Source organism: Cyprinodon tularosa, unplaced genomic scaffold (assembly GCF_016077235.1).
Source record: "Cyprinodon tularosa strain WSP-4 unplaced genomic scaffold, ASM1607723v1 ctg30, whole genome shotgun sequence".
NCBI classification, from domain to species: Eukaryota; Metazoa; Chordata; class Actinopteri; order Cyprinodontiformes; family Cyprinodontidae; genus Cyprinodon; species Cyprinodon tularosa.
Window position 1 is genome coordinate 5,070,714 of NW_024039008.1, and position 23,326 is coordinate 5,094,039.

General features: G+C 37.5%; 1 protein-coding gene across 6 annotated transcripts in view; it reads right to left on the bottom strand.

The window, feature by feature from the left end:
• Positions 1-5,660: 5,660 nt before the first annotated feature.
• Positions 5,661-23,326, bottom strand: part of LOC119787675 (ephrin type-B receptor 3-like) — a 66,454-nt gene continuing 48,788 nt past the window's right edge. The window contains exons 9-16 of one of the 6 annotated variants that reach the window (XM_038291655.1): positions 23,023-23,075; positions 22,606-22,824; positions 20,663-20,910; positions 19,145-19,360; positions 18,121-18,306; positions 15,502-15,701; positions 11,623-11,778; positions 5,661-9,677 (exon numbers count right to left, since the gene is read on the bottom strand). In XM_038291655.1, the coding sequence (XP_038147583.1) occupies positions 9,569-9,677; positions 11,623-11,778; positions 15,502-15,701; positions 18,121-18,306; positions 19,145-19,360; positions 20,663-20,910; positions 22,606-22,824; positions 23,023-23,075 (1,387 nt within the window). In that variant the 3' untranslated portion in view covers positions 5,661-9,568. The remainder of the gene's footprint in view (positions 9,678-11,622; positions 11,779-15,501; positions 15,702-18,120; positions 18,307-19,144; positions 19,361-20,662; positions 20,911-22,605; positions 22,825-23,022; positions 23,076-23,326) is intronic. The other 5 variants (XM_038291658.1, XM_038291657.1, XM_038291656.1 and 2 more) reach the window with 5 other exon arrangements.

Consider the following 23,326-nt stretch of genomic DNA (forward strand, 5'->3'; position numbering starts at 1 on the left):
CTAATTTCAGCCTTGAGAACATGTTATCCCCCAGCTCCCTCCCACTCCTATCCCACCCAGCCCTGATATTGTAGTGTAGTTATTCAGTGGCCTTGCTGCACCTAAAAGCTGCCATATCTTCAAACGATCCCCACTGGCTGTCCAGCCTTTGGCCAGGAACTTGACACCGTCTTGTAAATCTCTCTTTTTTTTTTTTTGCCCTCACAGACATGCTTAAACCCATCAGACAGGTCCATGCAATCAAATATCTAATGGTAGGATTTTTTATCAGTGCTAAAATTGCAGGTTCCCTGTTTGGAGTAGGGGGCAAAGTATTGTATGGCATAAAATATTTTCAGGAATGCTAAAGTAGGACAGCTTTTTGCAATTTTAACTAAAAAAAAAAAAAAGCATGATTTATGTTACAGGTATTGTGGAGGATTTTGACAAATTTGTAAAAAACCTGCCCTCTCCAAAAATGCACATGCACAACTCTGTACCCATTCCTGAGAGGGAATGCCTATTAACACCTGCGAGAGCAAGCATGAGCCCATTTCTTCGCTATGTTTAAAAGTTGCTGTTCTCATAGCTCATACAGGCTTACTATGCCGAATGTCCGCTCTAACCCCTAAATCTCTTAATCACTATATAGAGCGGGGACTATATAGTCAACTTAATAGCGAACTCAGTTAAATGACGTTTGGACACATGATCACTGCTTTTTGCTACCTGGTGGAAGAACCGCACTGACAAAGGTGAGCTTCAATTACTGTCTGAAACTATAGCTCACCACACATATACGCTCGAAAGTGCGCATGCACAAAAAAAGATAACCAATGGGACAAGCATGTATTTTAGATGATCCACCCAAAAATAAAAGATTGTCCTCTTTACAAATAGAACACATTTTTTGCACCTTTGACAGATTGTAGCATGCTGCTAAGAGTACTTACTGTTAAAACTCATAATAGTTATTTTATTTACTACTGTACTGACTAAACATATACTAAATGTCTACAGTTTCTTTTAGAAAATGTCAATTTTGGTATTTTTTCTTCAGCTTGCATAATACTCTGTTGGTATCTATTTATCTAACACTGAAACGTTTGTGATATATGAGAGAGTGAAAACAATCTATGCGATTAAAAGCATAAAGTGGAATCAGCATTGCTTTTTAAAAAGAACAGTCAATTTGGTGGGAGATATCACATGAAAGAAAGTCTGAACTAAGCTAAAATAACCACGCAAATCTAATTAACAGAGTGATAGCAAGATAACACAGCAGCAACACTTGTAATTAATGTCTCAGAACTGTTTTCTAAGGTGTTGATATATTTTTTTTGTGTGTGTGCTCCTGTTTTGAAGTATTTTATTTATTTAATATATTCTTCAATTCAAAACCAGAACGGAAATGCACTGATCAACACATGCACACAAAATACACACATATTTTTGCAGTTTTTGCCAATCAGTAAAATGTGAGCCTAAGTGGTAATTAGGCTTTCCAGTTGGGTTGTGTCTGTGTACGGCTTGCATGAGACAGGTCTCATGCTCAACGCCTTGCTATTTGTCCAGCAATTATGTCAGGTCTCCATGTCATCATACAGATGTGACCAATTAGTTCTTCCGTGGCAAAATAAATGAGAGGGGTTATGCTAGATGAGATGAGAAATGATAAAAAGTAGTCAGGAAATGGATGTATTGGGGGAGGTAACACACTACTGGAACTAAGACAAAATGAAAGGAGCCTGTCTTTGAAATTAGGAGTCAGCAAAGGATGTAAGAAACAATGTGTGATCAGGCTTTTCATCGATCTTTCTCCTGACTAACAAGTGGTTAATGCATGTGAATGCACAACAGTATTAATGCAAATGCCATCTCACAGATCAAGAGGGGATACAAAATTAATCTTTATTGACTTCTTAATAATTCTCTATTACTCTATGACATATTTTGATGAAATGGGCATGCAGACAGTCAATATTCTCTAGCTTAGAGTAATTTGACACTATGTCAATAGCTAGAGGCAAGTATACAGTCCTCCAGTTCATCCTGGCATTGGTCCATATTTACCTCAAACTGACATATCCTACTACATATTGAGCACTGGAGGAATAGTCAGTCTGCAAGTTTGCCAAAATAAATGTAAACCCTATGATACAGTCTATCTGTCTAAATCAGGATGGTTGCAGTCATGCATAGCTTTGTTTTCTTACATGGGATTTTTAAGTTATCTCTGCCAAAGCATTGCCACAATATATATACAAAGAGATTGATTACAAGAGAAGAATTACTAGAAAGAAAAGAACTATGTCCACAAAGTAACTCTGGATCTGCAAGTTATCCCATCTAAAGATAATATTTTAAAATGAGGTTTTAAAACAGTGGTAAAATTTTATCTGCCAACTATGGCACCACAAATTAGCTTATGTAACTCTCTGAAACAGAAGGAGAGATATTTTTAAAATATATTTTCTATCAAGTTAAGAAACAGGGAAGCGGTCACAGAAGTATTCTGGGCAGTGCAACTTGAGTTGGATTGGTAAAAATAAGGTAAACTAATTCATTTTCCATCGTCAAACAATAAGTCTTTGTAATAAATCACTCACCGTCATACATCAACAGACTGTAATGTTCTGCACACATCTTTGAGTGTCCAACACAACCTTGGGATAAGGTTCAGAATTCAATAACTATATTACGATACTTAAAACATCATTTTATAACCTTTGAAAGAGACCTATATGCAAATATACGATAAAATGCTTTTAGGAGTATGTGGTATTAATTTTTTGTCATGAAACACGGTTGTTTTTGTCGCACACCAAAGAAACACATATGTCTTAAAAGCAAAGCAACATCTAAAGACTTCGACCTCTTAGGGACAAAACAACACAATTCCAAGACTTAGACATTAGCTAAAAAGGAGTGGTTGCTTCACAGTGTAGATTAGCTGCATAAAGACACTCCCTGATCAGAAAAGTGGGTCTTTATGATACAGGCACAGCAAGGTTAAAGAAGGGGCTTCATGAAGGCACTGCAAAACTTTGAATGTGAGGGGTGGTGGTATGCGTGGGACGGTTGAGTACAGTATGTACTTGTTTGGTTAGGTTTAAGGTTAGAGTAGTCATGAAATTGTAACTACTTACTACCCACCTCACAGTTTCCCATGCTGCAGTTAGCAACACTTGTCTACCCACCTATGGAATAGGCTGACATCACTGAAAAATGTGACTGATCCGATGATTTATCTGATCTGATGGGAATCTGAGCTGTAGAGTAGCACTCACACTCTACATCCCTGAATGAAATAACTTAATTGTGTAATATTAGCGATGTGTGGTTGAAATTTTATTTATATGAATTTATGACTCTGGTGAAAACAGTAAGGCTCAGAAAATCTATAAATCAGATTTAAAAAATATAATCACATAGACCATGATGAGCCATTGCTATTCAAAAGGCTCCTCCAATAAAACCATTTCTGATGCTTTTCTTGTGTAAGGTTGCAAATGAGATGTGCAATAGACTCAGTATAAGGTTAGCAAATCTTGCTACACTCCATAGTTGGTTCTGTGAAGCAACTTATGGTACTGTATAAACTTGACTATCTGGTCTTTTAAAACCAAAAATTTAAGGTATGTTGGTATTTATTCAAGAATTTATTATTAGTTTTTACTTATCCTGCTTTCTGAAATGGGTCCACAAATACAGGAAATCCCAAAAAATGTGTCATGATATAATATAACTATGCATCTGTTCTCTAAAACATCTGATTCTAAAGTCTCAATCCCCTCATTTAGCTCAGCAGAGGCATGGTAACAAGTCACTGATTTGATTCAGGCGTGTTAAAAATGGGGTGTGTTAAAAGCTCTTGAGGAGTTAGAGAGATAGGACTCAAGAATGACCAAGAAAGCTTAAAGAAATACCTGATGAGCACAGAAAAATGATCACATATCGCTAAACCCAAATAGCAAAACTAATAAGAGGCTACATCAAGAAAAAGAAACTAACTTTCTCAAAAAAGAACCGAAACCTAAAATGGAAAAAACTCCCACCAGAAATAATGACCTTAAGATATAAACTAAAGCAAAACAACATTTTCAGATCAATTCGAAACAACAGAGAGAAAACTAATGCACAAAAGAAAATTCAAAACTCAAAATCATGATAGCGTCAGGGAAATGGGTTGTGTTGTGTTTCTATGAGGTGGTTAATTACTGAGCTGGAGGAGGGTGGGGATGATTGTGTGTTTTTGCACACCTGGGTCATTAAGCTCTTCAGCTGGAGCCTAAGAGGAGCTGGCTGCTCCTCATTTGAGAGCCATGTGTTAACCTACATTATACCGCTTTTATTATTACCAGTGTTTTTATCTCCTGCCTGTTCCGTCTGATCAAGGACGTCATTCTCCAGGATTTTCATGCAAACCTAGTGGAATGTAATAAATTTATTTACATTCATGCTCAATTTATTAATGTTTTACAGAGGAAAAGAGACTGCGGCTTGAATTCAGCATCTCTCAGCCAGGTTCCTAATCACCTTCTCTGATTTTTCGATGCAGAGTGTCGAGCTGCAAAAGATAATAATCAATCACTAACAATTCGCTTTACTTTGCAATGGACAGCACTCACCAAAAGCTGTGGGGAACATACAATCCAACATGTTAGAGTTCCCTGATTATTGTACCAAGCAGATCCGATGTTTCATTAGTTTCTTGTGTGAACCAGACTTAGGACCCCTGTACGTACAATGACCTCTTTGTATTACAATTAATGATTATTTATAAATAATTTAGAACTTTGAATATCCATCCATCTTCTGTCATGCTTTTCCCAAGCGGGGTCGCGAGGGGTGCTGTTGTGGATCTCTAGTTGTCTATTGGTCACCTCAAAAAAATTTAATGGATTATCCCTAGTGAGAGGCTGGTTTCAGTTCCATTTAGAAATCAGTTTATTTTGTATAATGAATATAATGTTACATCTAACTCCGCTAGGGTTATGTGTAATTGTATTTTTTAATATACATCGGTGGATCCATATCCACTTCACTCGTTACATATAAGGTATAATGCATGAAATAAAGCTTAGCATAGGTTTGTAAAAGTGAAAGCTGTACAGCCTAATTCACTTCTTTAATATATAAGCGATTATATATGATCATATCGGTACTTTCTGATTTTCAAATAGGCAAGAAATGAACCTTGGATAACTTCTCCAAAAATCACTTTTCAACCCTTTGGTGTTAGTAAGTGAAGACAGCGTGTGGAAAGTGTATTTTGAAAATTATTGTTACTCTGAATGACCACAGTCTTTCTCTAATCCAATGCAGTTTAAACTCTTCTGGAGAAAAAACATCAAAGATTTTGATGAAAACTAAGCTGCAGAGTTACTTTTGGGCACTTTATGCATACCTAAAACATTTCTTAAGTTGGAGGCTGGCTATATTCAACAATAAATTAATTTTCAATAAGTATTGCATGATTATTTCTGGTAATTATAAAAGGAGAGTGAAAACATATGTGATAAATTTGAATGTGTTTGCCTTGGGAAATTACTTGACTGAGAAGCTTGAGTGTGATTTTTAAACTGGCACGATATGTAAAGAAAAGAGAACACTTTCCATGTGGTGGAATTATCGATCCAAAGACACAGCACACAAAGAAGCAGATGGGAGATAGGGTCACATTTCTTAAATAATTTAATTACAAAAAAGGGTATCTTAAAAATATTTCTACAAGAATGCATCTTCTTTAGTAGTTTGTTGTGTGTATGTGCACCATTAAATACATCTCAATGCTTTTCAAAGAGGAAGTAACAATTGCATTTCATTCTTCCAGCCCCGCCGATCTTGTTTTACTTATCATGTACAGTACTCTCTGAAAAGTGTTGTCTTTTGTTAGGAAAAACTAAAAAGTGACAAAGTTGACAAAAAAGCAAGTCTGTGGACATGTTAGAGGACAAAAAAGAAATCCACTGTATATTATTTGAAATAGCCATGTTTGAAAACAAAGCTAGAGTGTGCTTAATGCGTAGAGGGGGTAGTGTTAATCTCAGTAGGGAGTGTAGTCTGTGATAATCTGTTAAATGTTGAACAGAGAAAGAAATAGATGAGCAATGTTTGTATAATTAGTCTCCTATTAGCACTTTTGATAACATAGCTGAGTCTCTGGCGACTATTAAACAGCTTTTTATAAAATGCATTTGTTTTATTCCATTCACTCATACATACAAATGTAACAGTTTATCCTAATTTCAATGAAATGAGTCTTGATGGATGAACAGAAAAAAACAGGAAATGCGGTTCCTTTCTGTGCAGAGTATATAAAAGAATCCTATGAATTGAGTGTTAGCGAGCAGTTAACATGGGTAAATCTTTTAAATGTGTGAAAATGTTTCTATTAAGCCCATCAATCATGGCCAGTTTGACTCTGCTGAACATAGCTCCAGATCTCAATTCACCATGTGCAACTCATCAAAAAGTTGCTGCTTGAGCATGCATGTTTGCAATCTGATTGTGTTTAGCCCCTTTATCCTGGTCATGTTCCTGTATTTCAGTGCACATCAATAACACCTGATTTAAAGTCACATGCAAATTATAGCAGCAGAGGAGCTAAAGGGACTAATAGATTGATACGGCTGGAGAAAAAAAAAGGGAATGGACACTAAGTAATTCATGGCAATCCTTTGATTCTGACTGCAGTCACTTTACTAATATCGAAGCTATTGCATCTTTTACAATAATCTGAGTCCTGGTAAAGAACTTATTAATAAAAAATTATTTAAAATATCCCTGGTTAAAGCCATTTTGAAATCATTATCAGTTCACTATATTTATTTATTAACATAATGATTCATCTAAATTTATCATTTTTGATGATGACAAATTAAAAGCTAAAAAGTTAGGAAGCTCCTTACAGTTTAACTACATTAAAAAAATTATTAAGAACATTACTATTATTAATGATTATTAACAAAATTATCTGCACGAGAGAAAATTGATCACTATAAAATATAAATGTGTTTTGTATATAATTGTTCTCTAAAGAAGTGGAAAGACCCGCTGTACTGCCAAAAATATTGCAATACTACAAGGACTTGTGTCAACATGCTGAATTGATCAACTTTAATCCAAACAATATGATGGCTATCTTGAAGATCACAGCAACGATACCGCCCCACTCCCTAATCCAATGGCACCAGACACCCTCGTTGTGAGAAGCGCAAATAGCGTGGCCTCAAAGATGCAGCTGCTATCAGTTAAGAGGAATCTGGATCCAGATTTCGGCTAGCCTGTATTCCCCTTACTGTTGATTCTGCTTTGTGCTAATCATGCAACACCCGGAGCTTGAGTCTGGGTGATTGAAGGCCAGACAGGAAATGAATGAGAGATAATGGTAAGCCTGTATGCCCTGTGTCTGCAAATGCCTGTGTGCTGCACATCCATATCCTTGCAATGCCTGATTGGCTGCTGCATTAATCGAGCTGACAGAAAAAGAAAAATAGATTTCTCCTGAAAGACAGCTAAGGATTCTCTAATGAGGATCCTGTTGAATGCAGTGGAACCTGCAATAGAGCTCTTGCTCCTAGGCTTACCAAAACAATACAAAGGTGAGGTGACTAATTTGATGCAACACTATCCCTTGGCCTATTCCCTTACAAACCTCTTGACAGGCTTGTGTAAAATGGGTTGGACAACAGTTGAGTGGTTCACGATAGATGAAAATTATGTGCCTGGAAGACAATTAGTAACAGCCCAGTGCTTCACAAATACTCTTTATGTTGAGAATGAAAATGGGGCTGGGGAGGGTGAATATCAGGTTCATGTGGCACACTAAAAACTCATACACACCTTCACAGTCAACACTGAGATAACCATGTATGCAGAACAAAAACAGCACACTATTACCAGCAACTGAACATGAGCGAAGTTTCTTTCTCTCTCTTGACAACTATAATTTGCTGATGAATTCACTCTGAGACAAATGCTTTACACAATTTAGTCATTTATCTCACTTTTGTTACAAAACCTGTACAGGCTGTTTAGAACAACAACAAAATACAAAATCCAATATATATGCAATTACTTTTATTAATAATTTCATCAGGTGACGTCTCTTGGAGTTCCCTCTTCTCTCTGATTGTTTCACTTTGCCAAAACAAGCTAGTCCATTTTTATGATAATGAGAGCATGGGTTGGTGGGTGAGGTACAAATAAATACACAGGGAAGGATGACAAGAAGCATAGATAAGATCTTTTTTGATTATTTCTAAATCCAGATATTAGTAAGCAGAAAAAAAATTGTCAGTCATGATTGTGTGTGTGTGTATTTGTGTACATGTGCGTGGGATCAAAGTCCATTTTGGGGATCCAATAAAGAAAGGTGAATGTTTTACAGCTGTCCACAGAATAAAGCATAATTATTTCAGATATAGTTTATGCTTATTACAGATCAGTTCATGCGTTAATTCTCCATGATGTCAAATTACGGAAGCTGTATTTTACATGTGCAACCTGGCGCACTCTCGTATGTCCAAACACTCATCAGTCAAACAAACATACACACACTCATGTGCATACACACACACAAGTAGACACTCACATTGGAAAAAAAAATGCACACACAAGGCCAGGAGGTCTTTCAAACAGTGTTGCCCCAGTCCTTGTTTTAAAATTGTCACATAAAGTGTTCAGTGGATAGGGTACTGACTGGACTGGCCACAATTTCCAAGAAATGTGTGAGAAAAGATGGAACAAAGGGAAAAAAAACTAAACAGAAAATGTTGTTGCGTGGACATGATTTCATGTGAATAAAAAACAGCTGATTAGTAGGTGTTCCCACAAAAAGGAACAATCCTAAGTCACTTTAGGTTGTAGTGAAGAGGTCGCCTCGTGACCCAAAAGTCGAAGCAGGTGTCCAAAAAACGTGGCTCCTTTCCTTTGACGTCTGTCATCCTCTTAACCTTTGACTGCAGCACGTTTAAACATTTTTCCTTCACCACTCCATGCCTCTCCAAGTAACTGCTCTTTTAGGTAACACACCTTCAATATGAAGATGAAGAATAATACACATGCACAGTAAAACAGCTTCTCTTGGGGAGATAATGGTCCTCTGCCTTCTGTGGTCTGGCAGAGATATGTCTTTATCACTTCATCTACTTCTATCAAGGTTTATCCTTTGCCATGTCTTTTACACTCAGAAAGTTAAGAAAACAGGGTCTTGCATGAGGATCAGAGCACTAATAAGGCCAAGTTGACAAAAAACATGCATGCAAACATCAACCCATTCAAGAGTTGGTGAGGCACACATGGGAAGTAGGGGAAATTCGGCTTTGTTCAAGAACATATTCATTCAATTTGGATGGATGAAAGAAACAATGCAAACAACAAAAGAGTCGGGACAGGAAATGTAAGTGGTATTGAAATAAAGAAAAAAAATATACTCTTAGGCACTGCAAGCCAGTTTCATAGTGTCCAGTTGGCAAAGATGGGTCAGGCAGCTAGGGTTTTCCAGTGGCCCTCTCTGGCACAGTTTCTCCCCTTTTCTTGTCTGGCTGTCCTTTGACTGCATCCGTCTTGTTTGACCTGCTGCTCACACCTGGACAGGAAGTGTTTGATTCATCTGTAGTCTCATGTCCTGAATGCTACCAAGTATTTTCTTCTGATGACCAGCCAACGTCACCCCTATCCGCAGGAGGTCCCTGTGGAGAAACAATTGAAAAATGAGAACAGGTGTCTCAGTCACAAAAATAGGACAAAAATCACCACCAGCCAAAGATAAAAAGTAAGTTTCATTTTCCATCACAAGGCTTCATGCACTGACCCAGGTGGAATCAGGCACCTGCGCAGTCACCCATTAAACGGCTACTGAAAAGCATCCGGAAAGCAAAACAAAGTTGGACTGAAAGGTAGTCTAAATGAAACATACCACTGTTACCCAGGAGGTGGGCAAGTGGAAGTGTCTCGAAAGACCATTAATAAAGTTAATGATTGAAGAAAAAACGTGACTACTGGTTAACAGCTGCCACACTTCACATTGTTCACCTCAATCCATCATTTAACTTAAGATGTGGTAAAATGAACTGGAAAACACTGTGGCTGTTCAATATTTCTTTCTTGTTTTAAACTGTTTTTTTTTTGTAAGTTTTTTATTAGGTTCTTTTTCTACCATTGGTCCAGCACATGACTATTTGGAATGGCATTTTTCTTTGTCTGGTAAACTACTTATGTCTGATCTGCCAATCATTAGGACATGCAAGCAGATCTAAGCCAGTGTTAACTCAAACTTTTAAAGATAATTTAGCAAAGTAGTGAACTGGTGTTCTCGAGTTTGCACAATTACTGATGGGCAGTTTAGCTTCTGCTTGCTTATTTGTTCAACAGGTGAGAAGACAGCAGATGTCTGTGTGGCTCAGTATGAAGTTATGGACTAACAGTTCACAGGCATACATATTAACACTGTATTCACATCCTTCTAAATAAAACTGCATGGGATAAATAAATGTATTTTTTTTTTCTTTCATATTTTGCCATCCCCTTCACCACAACAGCAGTAGCGGATGAAATGATAATAAATGGGAACCATTAGAGGAATTACTGGCCATTAAGGGCAACAGAGAGCCACAGTACGCCACACCTGTCAGCCTAGCCAAATTGAAACAAATTACCCCCACCTCCACTGCCTATTATGCAGCTAATGACAACGATTTATTTATCATTATATTCCTAATTCACTTATTTGATCATCACCAGCCTCTTGTTTACTTGGTTTCTTTGACATCATTTCCTGTTTGTATACATGAAAAATGCTGGGTCATCCATCACTTTTGTAATGCTAATGTAAAAATAGGTAATACTTTTTTTACGGCTTACATCGGAGTTTTAAAGGTATTTCTATGCAAGGCTCCTTATACAAATTCAAGTAATGCAAATTATTTTACGGTAGGACAGGCATTAACCAGTAAGTAGAATTAAGGACATCATTGTTTTCAACAGTGGTGGTTTGTAGCTAAAATGTTCCATCATAACCATCTATTCACACAGTTTTACTCCTTTTATTTGCAATTTGGAATATCATCCCACCATATCAGATATTGACACTGAGGGGTATCATGCATAACCTAAAGGAGCAATATTAATCATTGTTATACAGGTACTGCTGTTATAAAGCTCCAGTAAGTGAGATATAGGTGACAAAACTATAATTTAGCCAAAGTAGGTCACTTACCACAGCTGACATTCCAACTAAAATAACCAGACCCTTTTAAACTCTTTAAATTTAAACGTTTCTGTTCAAAAAATTTTATCTTTACCAAAAATTATACTGTGCCTATTGTCAAAAAGGTTATTTTTCCCCCCCCCATTTTTTTACTTTTAAAATATGTTGCTGTATTGTAAGTCTCAAATGACAGTTGTATCTTTTGTAAAAAGAAAAAGAAATAAGCACACAAAATTATTTTAACGTGCCTTATTCTTAAGGTTTTGACTTTGTCATTTCTACAGCTAAGCTTTAGACCAACAGTTTCCACACCCTTTTTTAATTTATCTGCGAGGTTATTTTTAGTCCCTCAAGGTCAATTCATAGAACTTTAATTTGACTCTCATACTCGACAGTCAATTACTTTAGCCCTGATTAGCTCCACTCACTCTGCAGTCATCTGGGCCACCAGGTCAAAGGATGCAAATCCGGCGTTGACAAAGTTGTCACGGTAGCGGCTCATCTTGATGGCATCCAGCCAGTCCCCCACAGTGGTGAAAGTGGTATAGTCTGGGACACTGCGATCAAGCAAAGGCTGGGATACCCTACATTAGGGAGGAGCAGAGAAGAGGAGACAGAAGAGAGACAGAGAGAGAGATAGAGGGTTAAGGTCACTTTTCTGTTCCCTCTTCTGGCCAACTCCCCCCAACCCCCTAATTGCCACCTCTCCATTTCTCTGCATCTCCTCTTTTCTCCTCCTCCTTCTCCCCTCTGCTCCATACAGAATGCAAGAAGTTTTTGTGCTATGAGGCTAGGGATTTTTATGGCTGTGGAGAGACTGACTGGAGGCTTGGGTGGTGGAAGTTGGCACTGCAGCTGGTGAGGCATGGTCATATGGTAGCAATTAATGGATTTATTGGTATTTCTGTGTAAGTCATGTAAAATATCCAGAACCCTCATTGAACCCTGGAAACATCTTTTCCTCCTTGAGTTTGTTCTACTCTTTCTGTTGCAACGAACTGTCAGTGTGTGTCACTGGCGCTAGCAATGCAAAAAACACCTTTGAAATTCAGTTTATGTTGTTTGATGCAGTCATTCTTTTCAACTTTTTCACAAACATCATTTAAATCGGATCTGTAAAGAATGGATTTAATGTGGTTTTATTGGTCACTTGAAATTAAATCTAGACCATCTGTATTAACATGAGCACAGCTTGCATTTTATAAACATTGTGCCTTGGGCACGCAATGGCTGGATTTATAGTATTTTTGTATGGGATAACACAGCTAAGGGATGGGTGGACCATGGCCCCCAAGACATGGGCAGAAAGTTATTTCTACAAAAGACAGAAATGGCTTTGAAATGTAAATGCAAAAGTTCTTCATTCTTGTTTGTGGAAACATATATGAGCCTAGTCCCATGAGTCCTTGGTTCATGATGCTAAGGACTCTGGAAGAGGTGGTTTGTGAATTTCTTTAATGTCTCGGGTGTGAATATCAGTTTAAAAAAATAATATTTTTGACATTTTTTACACACCTGTTGACAGTGGAAAAAGGGTCTGAATTGGCCTCCTTAGGAGCTTGAATAAAATTGCACAACTCATAGGGAACTAGAGCGGATGAACAACATTTGAGGAGGAGAGGATGACAGGGAGGTGAAGGAAGGTAAATGAATAGAAACAGTTGAAGGGGCAGTACCAAAGAAAGAGCCCTACTGTCTCTTCTCCTGTCTGCTCTGCTGATCTCTGTCATCCTTTTTGATGGTATTAGATTCATTAACAATTAAAAGAGGAATGAAGAGAGAGAAAGAGGGAGAAAGGCATAGTGTGTGTGGGGGGCGGGTGGGGTTGGTTGGGGTAATAACAGTGATACAGAGGCTCCATTGAGTGGTGCAGATGGAGTGATTTTTAATAAGGCCTGTGCTTTGGAGCCCAAGGGCCTCAGGCTGTCGTTAACACCAGACTCTGGCTTCTCTTAATTGAGTATTGTTAGTCCTGTTTCTCTAAAGTTGGCTTAGGCTGGGTCCAGATTACTGCTGGCCACATGTAAGCCAAAGGCAGTGGTGCACCAGGAATGATGGATAATCCTGTGTGTTAGCTGATAAGGCTGCTGAAGGCCTTACTTCATTTCACAGGGAGCTGTGATGATCCTAATATGGAAGCTGTATCAGTTTCTGCAAGGGGCTTAATTGCTGCTTAAAATTCTAACAAGTTTAGGGGGCTTGATAAGTTGAGTTACTAGAGTTTTAATTAGGCATTGAACCAAAAGTTGTGGTTTCAAAATCCACACCCCAAAAGTCCCCGTGCCTTTTTTGTTTGGGCACCACATGATGTAGTACTACACCTCCAAATTGTTACATTAAAAGGGATATGCAAGCTGTGATCCGTTAAAGATCTAAAAATGTAAAAGTGCTCTCATGGAGCGGCTTTGCAAGTACTAACATATGTATGGTCTCAGTATGAGGGATGATACAGATTTTCCAAGGATTTCCAGCCATTAAAAACCAAATTTCATTCCAAATGTATGCTTTTAATACAAATTCAGCAAATTAGAGTGTGTGATATCAATTGTCTCTTATCTTTTTTACTACTTTTCCACTGGTTATGTAATGTACTGCCCCCTGTGTTTTTGGAAAACATTGTACCAACGTCAGCATCAAGTAAACTCAGCTCCAGAACTCCGTCAGGCTGCCATTACTGCTGGCCACCCATTGGTATAGTTCTGTTTGTCACCTTGAAGTGCAACTGTAACTTCCAACAGCATCATCTAGCAGAGCAGTTAACCTGGCAAACAGTGCATTTAAGCTTGTTATACCTTTTGTTACACAGTGCACTATGAGAAAAATTATAAACATTTTGTAGACAACATGATGTTTCTCTGTACTAGTTATAACGGTTGTACAAATAATTGTTGCTCTTCTGTAGGGCTGAAACAATTAATTTGATTAAACGTGATTAATCAATTTTTGAAATAATCATCAACTATTTTAGTAATAGACTAATCAACAACTTGAGTTCAGAGACTCCAAAATCTGCTTTTAGTTGAAATAGCAACCTGTACAAAGCATTTCTTATACCCAAATTGTAAAATACTTTTAAACATTTTGTATTCAAGATGATAAACTTTTTTGTGCATTAATATGCTTTATCCAGAAGCAGTCAAAGGGTGCAGTATTAGCTTCACTTGGTTTTATTCTGTGTAAAGCCTTCTTAAAGGAACATTTTGGCATCCAATAATGAATCAATTGACAGATTAATCGATTTGTAAAATACTCATGACTTGCAGCCTTACTCTTCTTCTTGAAAAAAATACTTGATGAGACAATTATTGATTGAACTCAAATGTTAATGCCCTAAGCAATAACTTATTTTCTAAAGTTCATCATCATACATGGGTTTTTTTACTGACACAAAACATTAGCACCAAAGCCTTTTTGCTAATGTACTTATAATCACATTTTACATGATTTGTCAAAGTCAAGTAGATAAAGCAGTGATTGCAAACCTGTAGCCTACCAGCTTCGCTGTGCCATCCACCCCTCCCTGTTGAGTTTGTCGGCAGGAAGCCACCCATCTGATGGCCCGTTTAAAATCTTGTTAGTGGCTAATTAGAAGGCCTTCGCATCTCTTTTTTGCATTGCCCTAATCGAGCTAATTAACCACAAGCTTAATCTTCAAAGACTGTCACTCCAGTGGCCAACCGAGACCCTCGTCTCCCTTCAGAGCCCAGCCCAGGATTGTCTGAGACCCTCCCTCAGGACACAAAGACCCTGATCCAGGAACAGAAAGGTAGGTCACCCCTTTACTATATCTTCCAACTCTGCAGTCTTGTGAGCACTGAACCATTTCCAAGAAACAAGTGTCAAATATAGATAAATCAGCTAAATGTAGCTGCAGAGAAATTGATTAAACTCCCAGTTATTGACCGAACTGCTTCAAAGGCAATATTGAGTACCAGTAATTTGTTTGACTGTAGTGTCTACCTCTCTGTTTGTGGGCAATAAATATTTGCGTACACACTGCATGTGGCCTTAGAACACTCCTACGTCTCAGTTAAAGTAAATAATGTTTATATCAAGATCTCTGCAAAGCATTTGAGCTTAGATTAAAACAGCTTGCTTGGACCGTACATGTCAAAACTCTTGATTAGATAAACTAATTAGCAAATCAAATATTTTATTAGTCTTGAAATATAAATAAAATTGTAAACCTCAGTGGACCCACAAAGCATAAAGCTGGTTTATCACATGCAGAAAATAGTAATTATTGACTAAAACCCTTTTTCGACAGCACTTTGTATGACATTTCTATTGCCCTGTTTAGGACTTACCCACTAGACTGTGTGCTGTTGGTGACCACTTTGAGGCTTGCTGCATTCCGAATAAGTTTATCCAGCGTGGCCACAATCTGGGTGAATTTGGGTCGCAAGTTCCTCTCTTTAACCCAGCAGTCGAGCATTAGTTGGTGTAAAGCTGTGGGACAGTCCATGGGTGGGGGTAGTCGATAGTCCTGCTCTACAGCATTTATCACCTTGTGAAGGACAACAGAAATATTAGTTTTCCATTTCCGATCATCCAAGTGAGACATTTAAAGGAAGGTAAGTTAAGTTTTTAACAGTTAAGTTAAAAAATATTCTGAAATATATTTTCGAAATGAATGCTGTGATATATATTAACAGCTGGTATCTTAAAAGACTTATACTTAAAGACTTAGACTTATTTTGTCAATTTGTATACATGAGTGTAAACAAAAAGAAATTTTGTTTAAAACAGCTCTAGATAATTTCCTATTTTAATTTAATAAATAAAAGGTTCATTATACCAATTAATCAGTGGCAGCTGAATTATAGAGAGTGCAAGGGCGCCGCCCCATCCACCCAATGACCTTTATTAAACCATACATAAACAAACAAAAATGTAATTCTAAAATTAAAATTTTTGAAACATATTTATAAATTTTTTAGATGTGAAAGATAAATATTTTCTTTAATCTTTAATGACAGGTAAAGCTGTTTCGTTCATCGTTGGATTAGTGACCCCTGGGGTGCAAAAAGCTTTACCCACAGACTCTTGTTAAAAGTTGTCCATGCGCTGTAGAGATTGGGCCATTGTGGGATGCAATTATGCTGCGCCCAGAGCTGAAAGCAACTTTATTTGCACACCACCCGAAGTCACAGCGCTGATGTCACAGTTGTCTGTTATAAAGTGCAGCTGATTGACAGGATTACTGTATATAATTATTTAGCAACAAGGCTTGGCTAACTGCATGCAGCAATGCTAACGCTTCATTCCAGTTTCCTTGCCTCCTTTTACAAATATCACAATCTGACACAGCATGGATTAAGACAGGTATAACTGATTTAGAGCACTTTTCAGAAAATGTTATAATTTTGCTTTTTGTTGTTGCCATTCATGCACATATACTGGTGTGATACCTTAGTATACAATTGATTGGTCTTTGGTATACATCTATTTTGAATTTATAGCCCTCCCTGGAGAAAACTCCACCAGCCGCCACTGCAATGATTCTAACAATGTTCCAAAGAATTTAGTAAAACAATGCACAACCTGAGAGTTTCTTTTTAATTAAAAAAACATAAAAGTAAAAGGCTCTTCCTAAGGCTCTTTTTCAATTCAAAAGGTCTTGTCACTTTATATTAGGGCTGGGCGATAATTCAATAACGATATATATCGATCGATAGACGTGTGGCGCAATAGAAAAAAAGAGGGTCGATAAAAGTTCGATAAAGAAACGCAGTTTTCCTTCCTTCTCATTGTAGCCTAGCATGTAGGTTTATGCTAGTCGCTGCTTCCTCCCAACCAATCACAATCGCGGACCCAGGCACACCGTCACAAAGCGCCGCCCTCTCAAACCACAACACAGAGCACATGAAGATGTCGCAGCAAGGAGAGGCGGAGGAAACTGTTCCAAAGAAGGGTTTTTGTAGTTCGGCAGTCTGGCAGTATTTCGGTCATGGCAAGTCGGACCAAAAACAAACCACAGTCATCTGGAAAATGTGTAGGGAACCAGTGAAAACCAAGTCTGATAACACAACCAACTTTTTTTTTTTTTTTTATCATCTCAGCCGCTCACACCCGCAGGAGTACGAGGCCCCGGCGCGGCTCTCCTCCGAGGAATCTTCGGGAATTTCGGGAAAATATATATTTTCAGTTCTGGGCAGTTTCCCACGTAGTTCTTACAATTGAGAGAAAAATGCTGAGGGGCCAGAAACTTCAAAGTAATAACTCAGGTTAAAGCAGGAAACGGGGGCGGCGGTGGGGGGGCATTTATTTATTTGTTATATTCATTTTGGTCACTTTTCTGGTCACTTTAGTTTATTCTTTGTCAGTATTTAATAACATAACCCAGGTCTCTTAAGTTATTTTTCTTTAAAACAATTCTGTTATGGTTAAAAAAGTTGGTTAAATAAATATTTAATTAAGTCTGTGTTTGTGTTTTTTATTAAAATTAAATCATTTAGCAAAATTATAAAAAGTCCAGGCAGAGCTGCGCATAAAATATGGTTTCAAATCTTTTCAATAATTATCGATATCGATCAATATGCATTTTTTTTTATCGATAAGCTTTTTTTCTATATCGCCCAGCCCTACTTTATATTATCATCATAAAAAAAATAGATTGGTCATACAGCAATCTAAAATGTCTGAAAATGAATCTTTTACAATAAGCTTCAGGTCTTCAAATTGAAAAGCCTTATTACCATCACCCTAATCTTTAGCTCCCTCAACAGATTTCCTATCAGATGGAAGTTGGATCTCTGACTGGGCAACTCTAAAACTTTAGAATTACTTCTACTCTGTAAAAACATCCACTTCATATTTAAAATTTACTTCTCACTGTCTGTTACAATTTGGCTTTGATAAAATTATGCAGGACTTTTGGTATGAATTGAGAAATTAAATCATTAAAACCATCAGTTTTTACTTACGTCTTGATTGCTCATGTCCCAATATGGTCTCTCTCCATACGACATAACTTCCCACATGACTATACCATAGCTCCACACATCACTCGCTGAAGTGAACTTCCGGTATGCAATAGCTTCAGGCGCTGTCCAGCGGATAGGGATTTTTCCTCCCTGTGGATATGCGAATGAGTATGTAAGCATGAAATACTGGAGGGATGGAACACAGACAGAGGCAGAATCACACACACAAGAGGGAAAGAGAAAGGGTGAGAAACAAAACTCCGAAGGGAAGTGTTAATGCACAACACATGGGTGGATGCTGCAGAACTCAAACACCCGAAACACACAAGGTTAGTCAACATTTAGACAAAAATGAGAACAAACGCATGAAGCTGTAGGAAGATTTATTGTGCCACAAAACCTATTTTTCTTCCCTCTACCATTTTAAAGTCTTTTCAGCTCAACAAATGACAAACTGAGTTCTTAGTGTGATGTTTGAGGTCTGACATGAAGTGTTCCTCAGAATAAAGAAAATATTTAAAATTTAATAATGTTGCTTACTGCTAACAGAAGACATTTTTCTTCCAGATCGCTCTAGGAGCTTTTATCTTTTCTGTTCTTTTCCTTGCCTGTGTTTTGTTTTACTAAACAGGATGTATATTCTCAAAGAAATGTTTTTAATCAGACTTATTCCAAGTGGAATCTTTTTATGCCTTACAGCAGAACAAGAATTAAAATCAAGATAGTTAAAGTATGGCTGTAGGACATTGGAAATGTTTATAAAATAAATGTAATTTAAACTTAAACAACTTAAACAACAGCATTTTTCTCTCTTGTTTATGGGCATTGCACTGCTAAGAACAGACAAAACAGTGGAGGAATGAGTTTGCAATATGTTTTCATGTGACGTAGGTAATGAATTCAAAACAACAGTAAATCAACTCTTAAATTAAATTATTATGTTAGAATTGTTACATGTAAACAACTTTAACCATGGATTTCAAGATATGTATTCACCATGTAAAAACACTGTACACTGACTCACCAGGGAGCTGGTGTAGGTGGGATCTGTGGGGTCGTCTTCAAGGAATCGAGACAGCCCAAAATCTGATACCTTGCAGACCAGATTGCTGTTTACGAGGATGTTTCGTGCAGCCAGGTCTCTGTGAACGTAGTTCATGTCTGACAGGTATTTCATTCCAGCTGCGATACCGCGCAACATGCCAACAAGTTGGATCACTGTGAACTGCCCATCATTGAGCTGGGGAAGGGAGAAACAATGGCACAAGAATGTATTAAATGTTCTTCTCATTTATCTTATTTTACTGTTACAAGTCATTTTAGCCTGTCTCCCTCTGTCCCTCTTCCTTTTCTATAAGTCAAGTTTATCTATCAGATATTTTGTGATGTGACTGAGGTACAGAATCAGTGGATACTGAGTCTTAAGAAATTAATTAGAAACGGAGCAGCTTGTAAAGGTCAACAAAAACACTAAAGATGATAAGAAGATTTTTCACATAACTGTTTTAAGTACAGTTTTTAATTAAAAGCCGAGTACACCAGCTGATCTTGAGCTTACTTTTCAAGGCTCAAAATACAGTGCATTTAAAAAAAAATCATCTGAATGTTCTTGATCCAAGGATGTTTTGGTAACAAATACACCCAAAGATTCAAATTTTTGAGACAAAATGACTGGTAGGCACTTGGGTTACATTCTACAAGAGTCAAAGAGTCTGAAGTTCCAAAAACAGAAGTAAACATTTCAATTCACAATTAGATATGAAAGAAAGAAATTCTGACTTGAACACTTTTTTTATCTTTATTAAATTTAAAAGTAGAAAAGATTTTAATAAAACTTTACAAAAACATGGAAGTAAGCATTTCTTCATTATGCTCTGTGTAACTTCAAATTTTTAGCAACTACTTCATGAAATAAAATGCTATATAGTGTTCATTAGGATAAAATCTATACTTTATATACAGTTAGTTTGCTCTAAACAATACAGTGAAACCACAGCTAAGTTCCGATATTATATCATTAATAAAAAATGCTTAACTGGAGAAAATACATGTTTGTCTGAAACACTTTGTTTACAGCAGGAATAGAAAACTACATCTTATTTTGTAACAATTCAAAGTGGTTTATTTTTATATGTAAATAACACCACATATATTGCTTCTTGCTCTTAATTGGTGTATATTGTTTATTCTTTTGTATATATTTTAACAACTAGTGAAAAAATTGTATGATCATCTTAATTTTGAAGAGTTAGTTTGTCTGTGTGACCTGTTCATGCATTAGTAAACTCCATTAACTGATCATAAACATCTAAAAAAATGTTGATATTTCTGGATTTCTGACCATTTTGTCTAGGATAATTAGGATAATTAAAATTAAGGCATGAGCCTCCTGAATGTGGCAATCAGATTAATTCTCTGTGGATCTCAAAACAGCGGAAACCCAATGATTAAAACCCAGTGATCATGTATTTTGTATATAATGAGCAACTAATTGTTTTATTACAATATAGTTTTAAGAAATGTGTTTGTTGTTTTGTCTTACCCTTAGAAAAGAGTCCAGTGCACCATTTTCCATGAACTCGGTCACAATCATCACTGGACGACTCTTGGTAACCACTCCTTCCAGACGAATAATGTTGGGATGGTCAAACTGACCCATGATAGATGCTTCAGACAGGAAGTCTCGCCTCTGGCGGTCAGTATAGCCCACCTTTAAAGTCTTGATGGCTACAATTATTTCCCGGCGCCCAGGCAGCTTCAGTCGACCTCTGCAGACCTCCCCAAACTCTCCTGTGGGAACCCAGGTGAGACAGCCAGAAAAACAGCAAAAGAGGAAGAGGAGAGATGCAAGAGAGGCATGATGGAAGAGTGAAGGAGAGTGGGGGAAAAGAGGGGAGAGGGAACAGTTAACTGGTTAGAACCAAGGAGCCTGGGAAGGGAGGGAGGAAGGTTGAGGCAGGGGCAACTGTAAGAGAAGCCATGACTTAAGGCTAGTCTTTGAGGGTTGGTGTTGAAACAGGCAATGTATAATAACATCATACTGTTAGGCTAAACACTAACAGAAGCATGGTAAGGGAGAATCGTGATGCCCAGGAGTGGAAAGTTGCAAAACAAACAAAAAAAAATTATGAAATAAAACTGAAAATAAAATGAAACAATGTGGAATAAGTTTGTAGGATAAGTAAAGTCGTGGAGCGGAGGGAGTTTGGATGAGGAAGGAGGTGCTAAACTTCAGTGGGGCTGGACAGACGAGAGCCTGACAGAGAGATGGGTGGAGACAAAAGCTTTGGGGGTTTTGGGGTTGTGGATGATTTATGTTTAGATTCTACACCAAGCGTGTGCAAGAAAAGCAAGATGAGAGCAACATGTGTCAATGAATGTAAAGATGGCAAAGGGGGGGAAAATGGGGAGAGGGTAGGAAGGGGAATTGAAGGACAGAGGGGTGGATTAAAGACGGGATAAAGGAGAGCAAGGGGGAAAGGGAAGACAGGGGTTGAGGGTTTGTCACTTTAAAGGTGAATGCTGGAATGCGACAGGTTTCAAGTAGTAGCCTCAGCAGGAGAAGAACTGTCGTAGTAGTAGTAGTAGCAGCAGTAGTATTGGTAGTAGTAGAAGCAGTAGTAGGGGATTCCCACCTCTGCCATCAAAACGTCCTCCATAATTGTTCAGATACATAAGTTAAAAAAATATATCAACCTCACATGGTAAGTCCTGCAGCTTTTAAGCAGACATATTACTTTTATATATGTCAAGTTCATAAAATAGTTCACTGTCTACAACATAAGGTAGAGGGTGGGTTTTTTTTAATTAAGGGAAGGACAACCACATGATGGAAAAGGTGGAAGTAGAGGAAACTAGGGTCAAACAGTGATACAGTGGAAACCTCTTTTCTTAAATCAAGAGGCTCTTAAGATTATAAAAGAGTGGGTAGGGTTGAATACAATCCTGGACACGAGATAATGGATTTTTTGCCATTTTCAGAGATGAAGTCCTTTTTAGGAACAAATTATTTTTTCTATCTTAATTAAAGATGCTCCATGGAGTATATTTCACACTGATACACCGAATATCTCATATTCAAAACATGTATTGTAAAATTGAAGCAAGACCTATTTACACAGGTGTATCGAAAGGACAAAATTCTTCTTTTGTTTGCATTGGGCTCTGATCTTGACATCATCCAAAATATGGCTCCAGTGGATTTACATCCTTTTATCTTATTATTGCTCTTGTTCCAGGATTGGAGTCAGTATCAGGAGAATGGTAAAAAGATTAGCGTTTAACAATGTTCTACATTTGCATGGTATGTATAAGTGCAATAACCGTGATTCGCTCTAATGTAAGCCAGACATTATAAGTCATTATTTTAAAATAATTGGGATGGGTGCTATAGATATTACTAGGTCTGGGAAAGGGGTCCTAAAAGGTGACATCTGGCAGGGGTGAGAGGAAGAAGAGGACTAATGATGAATTGAGTGAAAGTACCGCTTGGTGTGAAGTCCTCTAATGGTATGGCCTGGAGGTGACTAGCAGTCTTCCCCCTGTAGCTCAGGAGCTTTGGTGGGTTACCTGCGCCAATGACCTCCTCGATCTTCACGCAGGACACGTCAATCTCCTTGGCAAACTCGCGCACTGCTTCATTGGGATCCTCATAGGTGAAAGGGTCAATGTAGACCTTCATTCCCGGCGTTACTATTGGGGATTCTATAGAAAGAATGAGAAAGTGAATCTATGCAGTCAAGGAAAATTTAAGCAATATGTATCTAATTTAGTCAAATTACTTTATGACTGTTCTAAACCATTAAATACTTTGATCCAAGCAACTAAGTGGTTTGTTAACTGGACCAGTTAATGAAATGCAGGGTATAGAAGACGAAGGAGTAAATTCGCAAAGATACTTACTATACTGCTGGAGTTTCTCTGTATATTCTGACTCTGAACCATTTCTTTGTTTTCTGTAGAGAAAGATGAAAACACAAACTGAGTCACATGAGCCTAATGGAATTCAAGTACTGCAAACTAACAAAGGCAACAAGAGATAACAAATTCCAACTAATGCCTGGTCTTAGTATCAGATGTAGTCATACTATTGCATGGCTTGGTTACATTTTTAAGCTTTATCAGAGAGCAAAGAATTCAATCGGAAAGAAGTGGCAGGAAAATAAAAAATAAGTGGCCACTGTAATGCAAGTCTAAACAAAGGAAA